Genomic DNA, 15,831 nt, shown 5'->3' with positions numbered 1-15,831 from the left:
CTCTACCTCATTACATTTGAGCTGATGATTATCTGAGAAACTAAAGACCCGATAAGAGATTACGTAACCCACTTAAGGATGGATGTACATCCAGAGCAACCAAAGCAAAAGATTCAGTAAATTCTGCTACACGTAAAAATTTTAATTTTTTCTCAGAAACGTATCATACCCCATTGCAGTAGTTACTGATTATTATTGGAAGCTATGCATTGTTGGTACTATTTTACCAAATGGATTTATACAAGGGCTGCATGGTGGGTTGGCGTTCTTGCCTCACAGTTAGAAGACCCTGGTTCAAATCCCAGCTGGGACCTTTCCGGTATGGAGTTTGCATGTTCTCCGTGTATGTGTGGGCTTTCTCCAGCTTCCTCCCACAGTCCAAAAACATGCTACGTATACTGATTAATGAATCTAAATTGTGTGATTATGAGTGTGTGGTTGTGACCCTGTGACAGACTGGTGACCTGTCCAGGGTGCCCCTAATCAGATTAAGATTCAGCAGCCCCATGACCCCAAAAAGCATGGAGTGAGTTAAAAATATTGATGGATTTTTATCATTTAAAATATTTTTTTAAGAAATAAAGTTATAGTTTTCTCTTCTTTAGATATTTTGAGTGACACTCTTTCAAACCACCATTTACATCAATTGTCAAAGAATAATAAACAAAGATGCTCTTGAAGTAATGTTGTGGTAATTCCTGTCGACAGGCACTTTAATTACAAACTTAAGACCTTTTCATACACACACATTTTTTTATTGCCAGTGTCAAACAAATTATTGACAGAAAAGAAATGAAGGCGGAGTCTGACATTTTAAATGGACTTCCTGTCCTTGTCTTTGATCAGAAAGTCAACACAGTAAGGGATGACAGCAACCACACCCAGAGGCACTGAGGCACTTTTACAGAATGAAAATATGTAAAACAGAGTCTCAGTGTGAGTGGGCATTTTAATGAAGTTGTAAAGCTGCAGAAATGTTAGACCTGCAGCCATGCACGTGACTCTGAACACGATTTTGTAGCCATTTTTCCTCTTGCAGCTCTGAATAAACATATCAGAGTTCAGTGCCAGGCCCAGTCCAAACAAGGCTCCTAGGTTTCTCACCAGACCAGCGAAGGGTGTGGTGTCCAGATGGATCCAGTCCGGATTAGCACACCACTTTTTTGCTTTAGTGACTGACCATGAAGGATCGATGTCCATCAGTGTGAGGAGCAGGTAAAAACAAACGGCAAAAGACAGAAGGAAAATATTGGCCTGGAGGTAAACTTTGAAGCTCGCGTTGTAGACCAAAGTGATGTGATCAAACCCTTCAGCAACCAGCACACCTTCAAATGCAAAAGAAAAAACTGATTTCTACATCTACTGTAAAACACAAAGGCATACAAAAGCACTGGCAAAGCACAACATACCTGTGAAAAGACCAAGGATGACCTGATGTGGGAAATGTGTTGCAATGAAAACTCTGGAGACACCAACGCTTATTTGAATCGCCCAAAAAACCATCCACAAAGACAACCTCAAGAGATAAAACCTAAGAAAATGCCATAGATTTAGAACAGTCATGAGGAAACATCTTGATAATGCAAGAAATATAATATACTATCACACCTTTGGAAGCTCCAGTGAGAAGAGACAGTGGAGGGCTTGGCAAAGTTTAGAGCAGAGGTGATCATCACATACCAGACACAGGATGAGCCCATGGCATGACCTGAAGGACTGCCTGCAAAAACAATCATAAAGAAATGTCTTCAACCTTTTGTATATGTTGAAATTGTTGCTGAAACTATTTGTATTAATACTTAACTGGCCCAGTTTCACACGTTATGTAATACTGTTCCAAACGTGGTACTGAATGGTTCTGGTACAAGTGTGTTTCTTGTACCCACCAGTAAGGCCGCTGCCCGTACAGGATCCTAGGAAGGAAAATGGTTGATTTACAATCAGCAAAACAAAGATAGAATAATCGTGCTGGAAAAATCTTACCATTTAAAAATGAGATTGAACCAGTCTCCAATAACAGCCACCCAAATCATCTTGGTGCCAACATCATGACTGAGATGGAACCAAAATGGAAAATAGAAATAGAATATATTACGAGGGTCACCCACAGTTGACATGAAGTTAAGCAACGCATGGTAATCTTTGTAGTCGTTCTGCAGGTGCTGTATGACAAGCACACCAAAGCTGTGAATAAAGTCCATCTGAAGTCCCTTTTACTTAGCACAGATGCTTCGACTGCACTGGTCAAAGCAATATGAAGCCCCCTTCTTTGCTCACATGACTTTATATTTTAGCCTGGTCTCATAAATCACCCATCACAGCCATGGCAACATGTTTAATTTGTTTAAACTCATATGGAATATCAGAATGTGCTCCCAAAGCATGAGGACCATTAGGACACAGTACAAAAACAGTTTACAGCTTGTGTAGCCACTAAGTGCTTTACAGAACGTTGCATGTACAACTGTTACATATTAACCATTAAACACACACCAAGTGAAAGTGCACCCTGCAACCTTTCAGCCTCATTAATATTGCCATTGTCATGTCTTAATGAATGTAGAAACGAAATAGCCTTTTCTCGACAATGTGAAAACACAGTCCATCTGGCATCCTCAGATGAGTTTAACATACTTGTCTATTAGTTTTTTTTTACTAAAAATATTGAGCTTTTTAATATGTAAACCATTATTTATTATTATTTATATTTGCATTGCAAAGCCAATTTTTGAGAATTATTTGAATTTCCTCTTTTCACCACTGGGTGGAGGTAAAGAGCAATGAACAATGGTTAAAAAATTTAAATTAAATTGAAAAATTACTAATGCTAAAGTATGGATAATAATTAATTTTGAGAGCAAAAAATATATGGATAATACTTCGTTTTTAAAACCATGACCGGAAGACAATAACCTACGTCATTTCCGCTGTCTTGTAACCGCGAATTTTTGAAAATAACTGTTTTTACGTCCAAAGAATACGTCCAATAAACTGTCTTCTGGTTGTCTTTAGATGAAAGTAAGTAGCCTATAAATATTTCTAGAATATAATTCTTATGTTAGGAAAAGCTTAAATTTGTTGCGTTTATTTGGCAAGTGGCAAGCTAGTTTTAAGCTAATAATCTCAATGAACCGACGCAAACCTGCTAGCAATTAGAGCTAACATGCTAACGCTGGTATTCCCTACAATGTTTTTGTAATGTATATTTCTCCATTATTATTATTACTACTTTAGTAAAGTTGTATCACACACCATAATCAGTATTACACTTTTAATCACTACGTAAAAGTCACGTTACGACATTTACGTGCAAGCTTATTTTGTCCTATGTGGCCATTTAAGTTTATCTAGCAAGCAACTACATTCGAAAAAATAAACAATTACGTGGAGGTTTATAATGAAAGATGTTGTGTTGGGTCTTATTGCTCACCGCTGTGGAACTTAGATTGCATAAAATGTGGATTAGTTTATCTACGTGTTTGTCCCCATATACATGTTTAACCTTAAAAAATTGTAACTTTGCAAGAAATAGTCGCGGTACTCTAGTTAAATAGATTCTGTTTTGTCAGCCCAAACTTTACTATCCCTTTCTTCGTGAGACCAGCAAGACATGTTGTGAAATGTACTTAACTAAACCCATTTGTCTTTATTTTTTTCTTACCAGTAAGTTACTAACATCAGAGCATCATGATGTCCATTACTGACCCAAACATGAGTGACAGGTTCACCAGTGAAATGGAGGAGATCCACAGTAAACACCTGAAAACCTATGCAGACATCATCGACATGACCACAGAGTTGTCCCTCTCACATAAACAGCTCGTGAAGTCAGCAGTTGGTAAGCTATACTGTCTTGTTTCTCAGTTATTTTATAGTCATACATTCATTTAGAACATAGCAGCCTCCAAAGTGAATTCAACCATGTTATAAAATAATCTAGGAATGAAATATTGGATACTCATGAAATCTGCTGGCTAGTGTGACTGGTTCAGGAATGCTAGGACATTAATGATGTTCAATTGCTCTGTAATCAGTTTGTTTATTTTAGAAACAAGCGCTGTACCATTTTTATAGGATGTATTAGATTGTTTTACAATTTAGAAATCGTGTTTTCTGGAAGCCAATATTTAAGCATTTCTTAGGACAAAACATTTCATTAAGTATTTTTATTTGTTTTTGAAGTTAAGAAATCTCTGCATGTAATGTCCTTTAAGTGGCTTTTAAACACTTAACTTTGTGTCGTAACTCTACTTTCTTGTTTAGATAGTTACTGTGGTGTGCAATGACATGTAATCACAGAAAAAAAAGCTGAAAGCTGATGAACTTCCTAAAAGCTTGAGCTGAAAAAAATAATCACAATTTGGGTTGTTTTTTTTTTTAATGTGAGAGGAAAAACGTTGCAAACTCAGACATATGATCAAAAGTGTGCTTTATGTGAATTTGATGAATTTTTTTTGTAAATTAACTGCCTTTTCCCTCCATAATTTTACAGAAACATGCTTGAAAAAGTGCACAGATGATGAGAAGCTATTTGAGACAATAAAGACTTTCAAGAAAGGTGAGTTTCCACTACAGATAGAATGGAACAAGATAGTTTGGTTTCAGATGTGTTTCCATGTTAACTGTGTACATTCTTGCTTCTAATGCAATATTATGTTAAATACAACTGGCCAACTTTGATGTGGTTAACACGTATTACTGGAGTCATTTTGTCTTTTCAGATCTGCAACAAAAAACTGTGGCCCTTAAAGAAAAACAACATGCTATATCTGAGATGATGTCTGAAATCCAAGAGAAAGACACGGAGAAGGAGAAAATTATCCAGAAAATAGAGAATCTCAAAGAAGAACAAATCAAGAGAAAACAAAGTGAGATACTTTTGGAAGCTTTGTTGACTGTTTATCACATAATTTTATGAAACAATCATCTTTTTGTTGTTGTTTTATCCAGTTATTGAGTCTCAATATAAAGCAAACAAAACCCGCCTGAGGAACCTCCAGAAAGCCAGACTGGTGTTTCAGGATCATTTGGGGCTCGAGATACGAACAATTCTCAGCAAAACACAGTCTGCCAAAGGTAAGGCTAGTCTATAAATATCTAATTCTTTTTTCTTTGAATCTGGTTTGCAATGCAGTTATGATGTGTGCGGTTTAGTTTGTATCGAGAAATGAAGCGGTTTTGTAGTCCGAGACATTCAAACTACTAAACATTAACAATAATACCTACGCTTTAGTTTAAATATATGTCAGATTAGACTTTTTCTTTAAAGCAGTGAAGCTCTATTTGTAGAACACATGTTAAAGACAGAAGCATTTCAAAGTGCTTTACAGAAATGCCAGAGCTTTTTGGAGTGTTCACGAAAACGAAATAATTATAATACAAATAGAAATCCATCAAATGAAAATTAAAAAAAACTAGAGGGCAGAATTTAGACAAAAATGTAAACATATAATGCAGTAGACATTTTGAAATCAGGAACTGCAGACATTTTGTTCTCTGGAATGTGGATGCTTACTCGCACTTTTGACATTGTTTGTATTATTTTAATGAGGCATCACAAATTCTACCTGAAATTGATGCAGCATTCTAGTAAAATCCACTGCTGCTAACAACACTTAAACTCAAACCAATCAAGGTTTTATATTAGCTTTTTGTAAAGGAGCAACTTTGTCCATACCATTTCACTATATGATCTCAGGGGGTTACATGTACACATTTGTCTTTATTGTAAATCCTTTTTTATTTTCTTCAAACCTTTTTTGTGCGTAAAGATTTCTGACAAAACTTTTTTGCTGCAATGATGTGATTTCTTCCCAATTTTTATTTTTTAAATTATTCTTGACAGTTTTATTAAATTCTAAACTCACAGCTTCCACTTTGTCCTTCCCTGTTGCCATGATGAACTGTAAAGGAATCATTTTCTCTTTGAATGGCTTGGACTCAGTTTAATTATCACATTGAGATGAATTTGGACTCAGCATTTCTAGTGCCTTCTTTCAGGAGTGAAACTCTCTCCATGTCTTGTATAAAGGAAGTGAATGGTTCTTTTTTTTTTTTCAAAAGGTGAAAAGTTGCAATTTGTTTATCGAAACATCAACCCATCTGATCCAGAGAGCGCTTATGTCATCACAATGGGGATAAAAGAAAATGGATCATACCAGAGTAAGTTGGACCCAAATAAAAAACTACATTTGGTTTCTCGGTATGAAACGCAGAACTAAGTCAAAACAAAAATATTTTAAAGAATCATTTTATATAGTTACACCACTTGGACCTCAGAATCAGTTGTTTTTTGTTCTCCAATAAGAGCAGTATATAGTTCCTGGATGACAGTCATTCTCACATTTTATTCTGAAAGTATTTTAGCCAGAATGTTTTTGTTTTTTCCAAGAAAAGCATTACCACTGTACTTAACTTTTAACTTTTTAAATGAACATTTAGCATCATAAATGTATTTGTACAAAAGTAAATTAAAACAGGGTAAAGAAGGAAAAACAACCCTTTCTGGCTTCATTTTCAATGTTTAGATCTCAAAACAAAAAATCTAAACTGGTTTGATATTCATCCAAGTATTTTATATCTACAGTCGTGTCCAGTGATCCAGTTCTCGAGGGTTTGCCAGTCCTGGAGACTCGACTTCAGGAGACCAACAATTTACCCGCATTCCTGGCAAACGTCAGGAAGGAATTCATTGGTCAAGTACGCCGCTGAAACGGAATTGTTCACGACAAAACACGGCGTAAAGTTTTCACAGTCAGAGGAAATGAAGCCAGTGGAGATTTTATTACATCTTTTATTCCTGTTAAACACATTTTTGGCAGTTTTGCAAAGTCTAAGTTTTAAAAATAAAAGGAAAATTACACAATTTTTTAAATATTTTGTCTCATCATTGTGATTTTATCAAATTTCATGATATTCATTACTGTATTATTCAACCCTTTGAAGTGCTTCAACCTGATTTTGTAAATTTTATAATAGCTTTTTTGCATTTTCCTTTTCTCTGTATTAATCCATTGCTTGTAAATACTTTGCATTTATTTCTTTTTTTTAAATAATATTACATAGTAATAGTATTTAACAGTTGGTCATGTTGATGTAATAAAGTAAAAGTTCATGAAATACCAGTCTTTGAATTTTTTTAATATATACACTTACATAAATAATGGAAATGATGACATAACAGTCCAAGATTTCTTAAAGTGTTCCAAAAATTTATGAATGATCTAAATCACAAATGCTTTCAACAAGAAAAATAGATTTAGACTGTTTTTGAAATTGAATATAAAGCATCAGAGTGGTACATAATAAACAGAAACACGCAATAGAAGACTCAGATTTGTGTTTGTTTTACTGTACAGTGTAACAATCAAACACAATAAAAGTGATTTTTGGCTTCTCATTAGGATCACTACTCAGCCTTCAGACGACTGGATGCTGCTGATCACAGGCAGCTCCTCCACAAACCCAGATGGAAAGTGGCCTTTCTGTCCCTTCAAAGCACCGAACCACCAACCATTCTCTTCTTTGGCAAAAATGTCCACAAGATCCCCTGTGAGGGAAATAATCAAACCAGTGCAGTGCTTTCTTGTTTTAGATCTTCTGCTTTGGAGTCACCACTCACCTTCTTTTAAGGTCAATTCATTTTCATGTTCAGGTGTGAAGTTGAACAGGACCTTGCATTTCCCCAAACTGCACGCTGTTGTTTCATCTGCTAAAAACATGTTGCAAAGTATTTTTTACAGATTTAGTTGGAAATGTGTTTAGTTTTTCATCTAAATGAAATACCTTGTGTTTTGTCACTGTCTCTGTGGGAAATCTCAGCTTTAGCAGTGCTGCTACCCTCCAAAGTTCCCCGTCTTTTAGCCGGAACAGTAGCTCTTGGTTTCGTAGGGGATACAGACAGGATCTGAACTGGGCCCTTGTAGATGATGGAAGCTCTCAGTGAATATTTGGTTCGGAATGGTGTCTTCCTGAGTTTGACCGGACGAGTCAGCTGAATGATGCTGTGCTCACAGTCCTAACAGAAAAAATAAACACAGCATGGGTCTAGAAAGGAAGAAAAACCTAGAAAAGGAACCATAAAAGTAATCTAAAGAATGCTTTCAAATCGCTCAAAACAACAAGCTTTAATGAGGTAATTAAAGATCTAGTCAGAAATCACTGAAATATTGTTATCTTTATGTCAGAAAGACGACATCAATGACTAACTGTAAAAGAGAAATTAGTTTGGCCATTTTTAATGCCCTTAATATTGGGTTTTGTTTTAGTAAAATGAATAAATCTCCAATTATTTCCACATGTTCTGTTTAAACAGAAGTGGAGTCATCTTCACATTAGAGCATTACACTGCTGGCCAATTTGTGTGTGTGTTTTTAACAGATAACACATCACTCTAAAAGCAAATCCCATTCTATTTTAGGGCGCAATAGCTAAACAATGTTATGTGGATTTTTTCTGCTCATCTATGTGGTCGATCTGTTAAAGATGGGTTATTTTTATGAGTTTTTTTTAATAGTTTTATTTGATAAATTTGTGTCAGATTTTGTGGCAGTTTTGAAGGATTTTGTGACATCAGGTTTACTGACTCTGACTGAGATTCCTTCACGTTTTTGCTTTGATCCACGTGTAATTTGAGGTTGCAGCAAATGTTCTGATGTTATCCCTCTTTTCCCACAATTCCCTGCTAAAGAAACGTCTCGGAAAACAAACCAGACTCACAGTTTGATGCTGTCAACACCAATTAAAATCCCACTAACAGTTGATACAGTTCTTACCTTATCTTTCCATTTAGATATGCTGTCGCTGAAAGGATGGCACGACTCGGGTTTTCCTTCTATTCCCGACAGTGTTAAAGAAAGTTTGGAGCTTGTGGCTTCCAGTAGATTCAGTTTTAAAGTAATCTGCCAGTGACAGATAGCATTAGTGAGCACTTGAGAAGATCTTGTTACTGATACAAAGTAAAAATCGTATGTATATTTCCATAAACTACTTGTTCACCTCATCCAGCAGCAGCTCGATTTCCTCACGGTTCTGCTGGTTTGAAAAAGACGGATTTGCAGTGTAAGTTTTCATCAGTTTCTCAAGACCTGCAAGGAGACGTGGAAATTTTAAAAACTTTGAATTGTTTATTAATTTCAAAGAGGTTCTGCTGAACTCACCCTCACGGTCCTTCCTTGTTTTTGCAATGGTGTCTTCTAGACGCTGGAGTTTAAACTTGATGGCGGCTTTTCTTCTGTCTTTACTCATGAAGGATTTGTTGTCCTCCTCCTGAACAAAGATGTGTTTTTTATTTTAGTATGTTTATCTTGTCTTTTATCATAATTTTCACTCTTTCCCCTCATGAACTTGCAAATTTTTCATTTAGATCATATTAAAACATACATTTTAACAGTAAAGTTCAAAGGGGAATAGATTGTTTTGACAACTGATCTACAGAATTCATTTTAGGAAATTAAAAAAAGTATGCAAGATATTCATATCCAAATATATAAACTAAAAAAATCTGACAGTAAAAGTGCACTTCATGTTGAAGGCTACTAGAAAAGAACATTATTTCTGAGGGACCTTTTCAAAACTTACATAATAATCAGCTATCAAAAACTCTGCCTTGCTGCCCTCGCCTGTGATCTTGTTTTCCTCCACCAACTTTTTTATGTCTTCATCCATGTCCACCCTTTGGACAACTTGCTCTATCTGTTTTTGGCTCTAAAAACCGGAAAGTTTAATATAAAGTGCTGGCATATTTAAAAACAAAAAAAGAAGAAGTTTGCACTTGTATAAGTAGGATGTCTCACATGTTTGAGGGTCTTTTCAAAACTGGACATATGGAGGTTATATCTGTTCAAAATGTTGCACAGGACCTCAATCCGCTGTTTTTCCAGCTCCAGGATGATCTGTAGTTAAAAAATAAAAAAAGACAGTAATGGAGCTGTTGTAAGCTTGGTCAGTGCTTCAGTGCTGCCGCCCATGTAATTTGCACAATAACACATTAAATGAGTTCATGTTGGATGAATTTAAAGCAGATTTATATGTGACATATAAAACCATAAAGGCTGCAGAGAGATAGTTGCCTTGAGCCAGCCTTCTCACATGTCTTTGCACAGAGTTCTCCTCTGTGATCTTCTTCCTCTTTGCATGCAGATACGTTGTACTTTAAAGCAATGCAACACAAAATATTCTAGAACTGGTATGAATTGACTTTGTAAAATAAGAATTCTTCCAAAAGGTAGGCTGAAATATGGCCTTTTGTTTATTGTTACGTTTCTATTAAACCAGTTTTATTTCACAGGTGGTCCTGTGCACATCTGAGCCTACAGAAAACTTCCTTCCATATGAAGATGTGTTGAATAAATACACAACAGAATTACTTTAGTTTTACCTGGTAGCAGTTCTTCAACGTATTCTCCCACTTGAGTCTCATTTGATGACCCTGAGTGTTAGCGAGGAAATACTCCTCATCCACCCGGGCTTGTATTTCTGCTGATTTTGTGAGCCTGTTTAGCATCTGTAAGACAAAAAACAACAACTCATGAATTAACAAAAGCCCAAAGTTTAGCAATCTCACAGTTTTTATAAGCATATCATCTATCTGAACCTCCAGATATCAAATCTGCGCTGTAAAAAGTTGTCTGTTAAAAATTTACCTTTTGTTTTTCTTTCTCTGTGCAGATCTGCTTGTTGTTTTCAACAAAGTTGTACAGAGCTTCATGTTCCCTTGTTAATGCAATCAGTTTCTTTTTTAGCTGTTGTGTGACGAAGAAAACAGGAAAGTCACTTAAACAAAACAAAAACGTCAAACTTCAATTTGCACGTTAAGGAAACATTTTTTTTATAAGCTTTAATCTTCAGCAAACTCTTATTTTTTAGAGAGCTTTATGGCAAATGTTATAGTGTAGACCAGAAATGACACCATGGCCGAATATGAATAACTTCCCCACCCCTCTGGCTCTATTGCTCCAACTGTAGGGGCACTTGAAGGTGTTTTGGAGTCCAAAAGTGTTTTTTTTTTTTAAGAAGGAGCCGTGGTGACTTAAAGTTTACTTTTCCTCCATTAGTAGGGTGATCCACATCGCACTGTGGCGGGGAGGAGAAGCACAGTTCTTCACATCGGTGCGCTCTGGAGCACAGAAGTTTACACTTAAATGTAAGTACTGACTTTTTGTTATTGTATGACTTTTTAAAGTTATAAAACTGATGACTAGAAAAACCTAGGTGACCAGCGATTTTGATGACATCTTCAAGCAGTAGTTACGTCTTTCTCCTCGCTTTAAGGGAGAAATGTAAGGAGAGGGAGAAGCTAAAGGGGCAGGAAAGCAATTCAGATTTGGTCCGAGTCTTTCATATCGAAATAGAACTGTGAAAATAAAAGCCTGGTGCAAGATTGGCGAGATTTGCACTGCAACATTTCGCACAACACTTCTTCCAACTGTAAGTGCATCCACTAGGACAGTTCAGTGTGAACAACAAATGCTAAACCTGAGTTCAAAAATTAGCATTTGGCGCATTAAAGAACGTGCGTCACATGCCGGATGTGAACGTAGCTAAACAATTCTAGTGCACTGTAAAAATACATTCTTAACATTGAACACAAATGTCATATTTGGAATAAATGCATCCTAAACATGTCATAGATTTAATGGTCAAGTCCTTATTCTTGTCTTTTGCTGATGTTGTCTCACCTTCAGTTGGTCACTCCAGTTACTATGGAACAGTTTTCCATTTCTTTCAATGACGCTGTCAAGCTTTAAAAAAACAGTTACAGGTAACACATTTATGTTATTTCTCATTGGGTTTTTTATTCAAATCTACCTGCAGTTATATGTGCAACAACAGGAAAGTTTTGTTTTATTCTAAAACTGCTTCTACTGATGCTGAGATAAAGAATGAAGTACACACAGGCCTCTTCCTCTTGCTGTGCTCGTCTGAAACCTGTCGTATTTCCAGAATGGCTTCTTGGTTAAAGGCATTTCCTAATGATCTGGAAAAAAAAGAACAGCTCACCCCATTCACTCCAGATCTAGCCAGTACTTGTTTACCATGTGCAGGTTCAACCCTACCTGTGGGCGTCAGCTCTTGAGTACATCTCATCTGACACATGACACCAAGCGGTGTAGGTCGAACTAGATAGACACCAACAAAAAAGGGTTAGCCAATGATACTGACACTCATCTTGTGTTTTGATCACATCGAACTCGCAGTTCACATGTTTTCTCCAAAATAAGGTGTTTCCATGGCAATCAGCTCATTGTAAACACAAAACAAAGAAAAAGCAGAAACTATTATTACAAATTTAACAAAACATTTCTTACTTTTTTGTCATCCCTTTGGAGGCCTTGATGAGTCTCCCTGCCAGTTTTTGTAATCCTTTAGCATATGTGAGTTCCAGCTCAGCCCTGACCACAAACCAGTGAAGCAACAGTGACTTGAATCAAACAAACTATTCTCCGTATATATGTGAGGATCTTACCTTTGCTGAAAAACTGCCATGAGTTCTTTGAAGAAGTTTTCTCCATCTTTTGAATATTGCTTTACTTTTTGATAGAGTTCATTGTACTGAAAGACAGCGAACAAAGCCAACTGAGCCAAAGCCAATTCAAACCAACACAGTGACCGAGCTGTGTGTGATAGAGTAAAACTATAGTCAAACATGTGGTTTACGTTTATTTTGAAATCAAACGTTCCCCCCATTTTTAGGAAGAAGTACTCACAGAGCAGGTGCCGATTGGGTCCTTCATCTTAACTCTTCGGCAGTTTGTTGACTTTGAACCCAGGACTTTGACCATTCTCCTCCTAACGTCTCCCATGCGGAAATCACTAAACCTTTAGCTGGCGGGCAGCACAAAGGAAAATTCCAGAGAGGGGAGGGAAAAGGACCTTTTTGAGGAGAAACCTAAGCTTGATAGCAAATAATTTTGCTGCAGGTGCATGAATGAGAAAATGGAAGATGAATGAAAAGAACAAACTTTAATAATTGACCTATGAATAATGAATAAAATAATTGATACTTTATTTATCCCACAATGGGGAAATTCTTCTCCGCATTTTGACCCATCCCCTGGCGGGAGCGGAGAGTTGCAGACTAGCCGAGCTTGGGGGGGCGACAGCTGGCTGGGGAGAGCGGGGATCGATCCGCCAACCCTTCGATTGTTGGACATCCTGCTGTACCGCCTGAGCTAAACTGAGCTAAACCCAAAGAGCATTTTTAACTCAGAAAAAATGTTTGAATGTTTGTTTAGGAAAAAAAAAATGGTTTCCTTTTTCAGAACTCTACCATTTATTAGAAATTTCCAAACTATTTAGGGTAGTTCAAAATAATAAAATATAATAATAAAAATAAATAAAATAATAAAATATAATTCTTCAAGCAATCCAAACGATCTTGCTAAAAAATGTATGTCTAGTGAAATATCAAATATCAAACAGGAAACTTCCAGAGCTTAAGAAGAACTGAAAGCTACTGAAGCTGAGGTTCAGTTGGCTTAGACTTCAATTATATTTATTTATTTATCTTTTACTGTTGTTGCCTTGAATCTGTGGCATTTTTCATCAAAAAGAAACAACATTTACGAGCAAAGTTTTAGTTAACTTTGGTATGATCCATTTTCTTTCATTCCCATTATGGTGACGCAAGCGCTCTCCAGGTGAGGTGGGGGTTGATGTTTCAAAAAAGAAACTGCAACTTTTCACCTTTTGAAGAAACAGGAAAAAAAAATCATTCGCTTCTAAAGATAATCATAGAAAGAGAGAGTCTCATGAAAGAAGGCACTCGAACAGTTCAGGTAAATCTCATTGTTTTAAGTTGAGTGCAATTGTTCTTTGCTACTTTGTTAATAATGTCTCTACATTGTTCTCCTATTTCTATCACAAAACGGTTAATGTTGACTTAAAAATGATTTTATAAAAGGCACAAGCAAAAATCTGCATGTACAGTGGAGGAAATAAGTATTACATCGCTTAGTGATTTTGTCAGTTAGCTCACCTAAAAATAAATTGACAATCTGTCATTTTCAGTCTGTCGTTACAAAGAAAATCAAGAAGTGGACTTTAAATTTAACTTATACAATTTATTATTGTTTGCATTTCATTGAGGGAAATATTTGATCCGTTAGTAATCATTCTGGTTCACATAGACTAGACTCTACTAATTAACCTCTCACCTGAGTTGAAGACACCTGTTTGAACTACTCACCTGCAGAAAAGACACCTCCACAGAATAAGTCAGTCAGTCTCCAAACTCTCTAACATGGGAAAGACTGAAGAGCAGATTTAGGTGAGAAGATGGTAGACCTGCACTGGACTGGCATGGACTACAAACATCAGCAAGAAATTGAGGGTTTAGTGACAACTGTTGGTGCACTTGGTCAACTGCACCACAGTCACCAAGAAAGCCTTTGGTAATACTTTACACCGCAATGGCTGAACATCTTGCCGTGCTCGTAAAAGTAGCCCTTCTGTAGAAGGCAGATGCGCAGGCACGGCTGAAATCTGCCAATGAACAGCTTTATGATTTAGAGAGTGATTTGGTGAAGGTGCTGTGGTCATATCAGACCAAAAATGAGCTCTTTGGCATCAACTTAACCTGTCGGGCTTGAAAAATGCTTTTCTCTGATCTCAAGAATCCCCTCCCCCAATCTTATTTCCTCCACTGTAAATATGACAAAAATGCTATCTTGTGAAGTAACTTCCATTTTCACAAAACTAAGCTCAAATCTTCACTGGCAAAGTATGCGAGGCACACTTTAAATGTTGCAATCTACAGTTTTAGTTCGTTTAAATGGTCAACTTTTGACCATTCTAAATGTCTGTCTCTATCACTAAATTTTCCAAACTTGCTCAATCCCTTTCAAAGTCACAGGTTTGCTGGAGCCTATCCCTGCTGCTGTTGGGCTAAGGCAGCGTACACTCTAGTCAGGTCGCCCGTACACTTTAAACCTTGCACACTAACAATGTCATGTATTTTGAACCAGCTATGCATTTTTCAAAATCCTATCAGAATTTAAAATTTACATGAAAAATGTTCGTCATAATTTTTTTAAGGATTTTTCCTAATGATTCTTCATTCTGTCTGATAAAATGTTATGAACTGGATAATGATTAATCATATAATGAAAATGGTACGGTAGAACAGGGGTGGGATTATATAAATTTGCTTCCTTCCACTCCCTTTTTAAGCAATCTTTAATTTAATGTCCATGGTAATTATCCTAAGTTTGATACGTCTTTGTATGAATATATAACTGCTGATTGTATGGTTTTGTGCATAATTCTTGCTTTGATTGCTTGAAATAAACCAGTCCAATAAAGAAAAAAACATTTCAAATCAAAAAAAGTGCTGAACTAGAGCTATCTCTGTCTTGTTAACTGATGAAACACCAGTGGAAGGTTTTGCTTGACTTTATGTTTACATATAATTCCTCAGGGGAACTGTCATACATGGCTTTATGGCATTTTGCTTAACCACACCTGGTTCAGCCCTTCATCAAACTGTGCAGAGGCCTGATTGTAAAAGCCATCAAAGGTCTGCATTTCTAAACATAAAAGCATAACACATGGAAGGAGGTTTGGTCTCATGAATTAGGTTATTATTTGCAGGAAATTATGATGTTGAATTGGAATAGCATAAAATGTCATTGAACGTGCATATTTGAACTCAAATTAGAATTCAAATAAGACACGGACAAAACTGGTGATAATGTACTTTCTAAAGACAAATCATCAAATCAAAGAATAACACAGCCTGTTTTAATGTCACTGCAAACTTTGTAAAAAGCGTCTGCTGTAACTCACTGAAGAATCTGACTTCTGAATCTGGTGGTGTCTTTCTTGATTTTG

General features: G+C 36.3%; 3 protein-coding genes across 5 annotated transcripts; 1 reads left to right on the top strand and 2 right to left on the bottom strand.

Moving 5' to 3' along the window:
* Positions 1-79: 79 nt before the first annotated feature.
* On the bottom strand, positions 80-2,617 carry LOC101156928 (glucose-6-phosphatase 2). The gene is made up of 5 exons (XM_078939274.1): positions 1,984-2,617; positions 1,800-1,913; positions 1,609-1,716; positions 1,410-1,531; positions 80-1,325 (listed from the first exon to the last, which is right to left on the bottom strand). The coding sequence occupies exons 1-5, from the start codon at positions 2,199-2,201 to the stop codon at positions 814-816; spliced, it is 1,074 nt and encodes a 357-aa protein (XP_078795400.1). The 5' UTR covers positions 2,202-2,617; the 3' UTR covers positions 80-813.
* A 203-nt stretch (positions 2,618-2,820) lies between these two features.
* On the top strand, positions 2,821-7,119 carry spc25 (SPC25 component of NDC80 kinetochore complex). Its single transcript, XM_004081739.5, has 7 exons — positions 2,821-3,018; positions 3,665-3,838; positions 4,493-4,558; positions 4,722-4,868; positions 4,951-5,076; positions 6,064-6,162; positions 6,587-7,119. Exons 2-7 carry the CDS (start codon positions 3,688-3,690, stop codon positions 6,709-6,711), a joined length of 714 nt encoding a protein of 237 aa, XP_004081787.1. The 5' UTR covers positions 2,821-3,018; positions 3,665-3,687; the 3' UTR covers positions 6,712-7,119.
* nostrin (nitric oxide synthase trafficking) lies at positions 7,120-12,809 on the bottom strand. Of its 3 annotated transcripts, none has more exons than XM_011489755.3 (16): positions 12,708-12,809; positions 12,467-12,552; positions 12,309-12,392; positions 12,057-12,119; positions 11,896-11,977; positions 11,679-11,741; positions 10,644-10,742; positions 10,379-10,504; positions 9,795-9,893; positions 9,580-9,705; positions 9,159-9,267; positions 8,998-9,086; positions 8,775-8,900; positions 7,786-8,017; positions 7,622-7,711; positions 7,120-7,549 (listed from the first exon to the last, which is right to left on the bottom strand). In XM_011489755.3, exons 1-16 carry the CDS (start codon positions 12,801-12,803, stop codon positions 7,413-7,415), a joined length of 1,707 nt encoding a protein of 568 aa, XP_011488057.2. In that variant the 5' UTR covers positions 12,804-12,809; the 3' UTR covers positions 7,120-7,412. The 3 variants fall into 3 exon arrangements, with proteins under 3 accessions (XP_011488057.2, XP_011488058.2, XP_011488059.2); XM_011489756.3 differs by having other exon boundaries at positions 7,622-7,708; XM_011489757.3 differs by lacking the exon at positions 9,580-9,705.
* Between the last annotated feature and the right edge of the window lie 3,022 nt (positions 12,810-15,831).

Source organism: Oryzias latipes, chromosome 21 (genome assembly GCF_053564925.1).
Source record: "Oryzias latipes strain Hd-rR chromosome 21, Olatipes_Hd-rR_3.1".
In the NCBI taxonomy this organism is placed as follows: Eukaryota; Metazoa; Chordata; class Actinopteri; order Beloniformes; family Adrianichthyidae; genus Oryzias; species Oryzias latipes.
This window is presented reverse-complemented; position numbering and strand designations above follow the sequence as displayed.

What these genes read in the sequence shown, in the direction of transcription:
- LOC101156928 (XM_078939274.1), bottom strand. Translation starts at nt 2,201, where the DNA reads ATGGACTTTATTCACAGCTTTGGTGTGCTTGTCATACAGCACCTGCAG. An exon ending in TCTCACTGGAGCTTCCAAAG is followed by an intron (nt 1,532 to 1,608) that starts GTGTGATAGTAT and finishes GCATTTTCTTAG; the next exon opens with GTTTTATCTCTTGAGGTTGT. An exon ending in CATCCTTGGTCTTTTCACAG is followed by an intron (nt 1,326 to 1,409) that starts GTATGTTGTGCT and finishes TTGCATTTGAAG; the next exon opens with GTGTGCTGGTTGCTGAAGGG.
- spc25 (XM_004081739.5), top strand. Translation starts at nt 3,688, where the DNA reads ATGATGTCCATTACTGACCCAAACATGAGTGACAGGTTCACCAGTGAA. An exon ending in GCTCGTGAAGTCAGCAGTTG is followed by an intron (nt 3,839 to 4,492) that starts GTAAGCTATACT and finishes ATAATTTTACAG; the next exon opens with AAACATGCTTGAAAAAGTGC. An exon ending in ACAAATCAAGAGAAAACAAA is followed by an intron (nt 4,869 to 4,950) that starts GTGAGATACTTT and finishes TGTTTTATCCAG; the next exon opens with TTATTGAGTCTCAATATAAA.
- nostrin (XM_011489755.3), bottom strand. Translation starts at nt 12,803, where the DNA reads ATGGGAGACGTTAGGAGGAGAATGGTCAAAGTCCTGGGTTCAAAGTCA. An exon ending in TCAAGAGCTGACGCCCACAG is followed by an intron (nt 11,978 to 12,056) that starts GTAGGGTTGAAC and finishes TTTTTTTTCCAG; the next exon opens with ATCATTAGGAAATGCCTTTA. An exon ending in TTGAAAAGACCCTCAAACAT is followed by an intron (nt 9,706 to 9,794) that starts GTGAGACATCCT and finishes TCCGGTTTTTAG; the next exon opens with AGCCAAAAACAGATAGAGCA.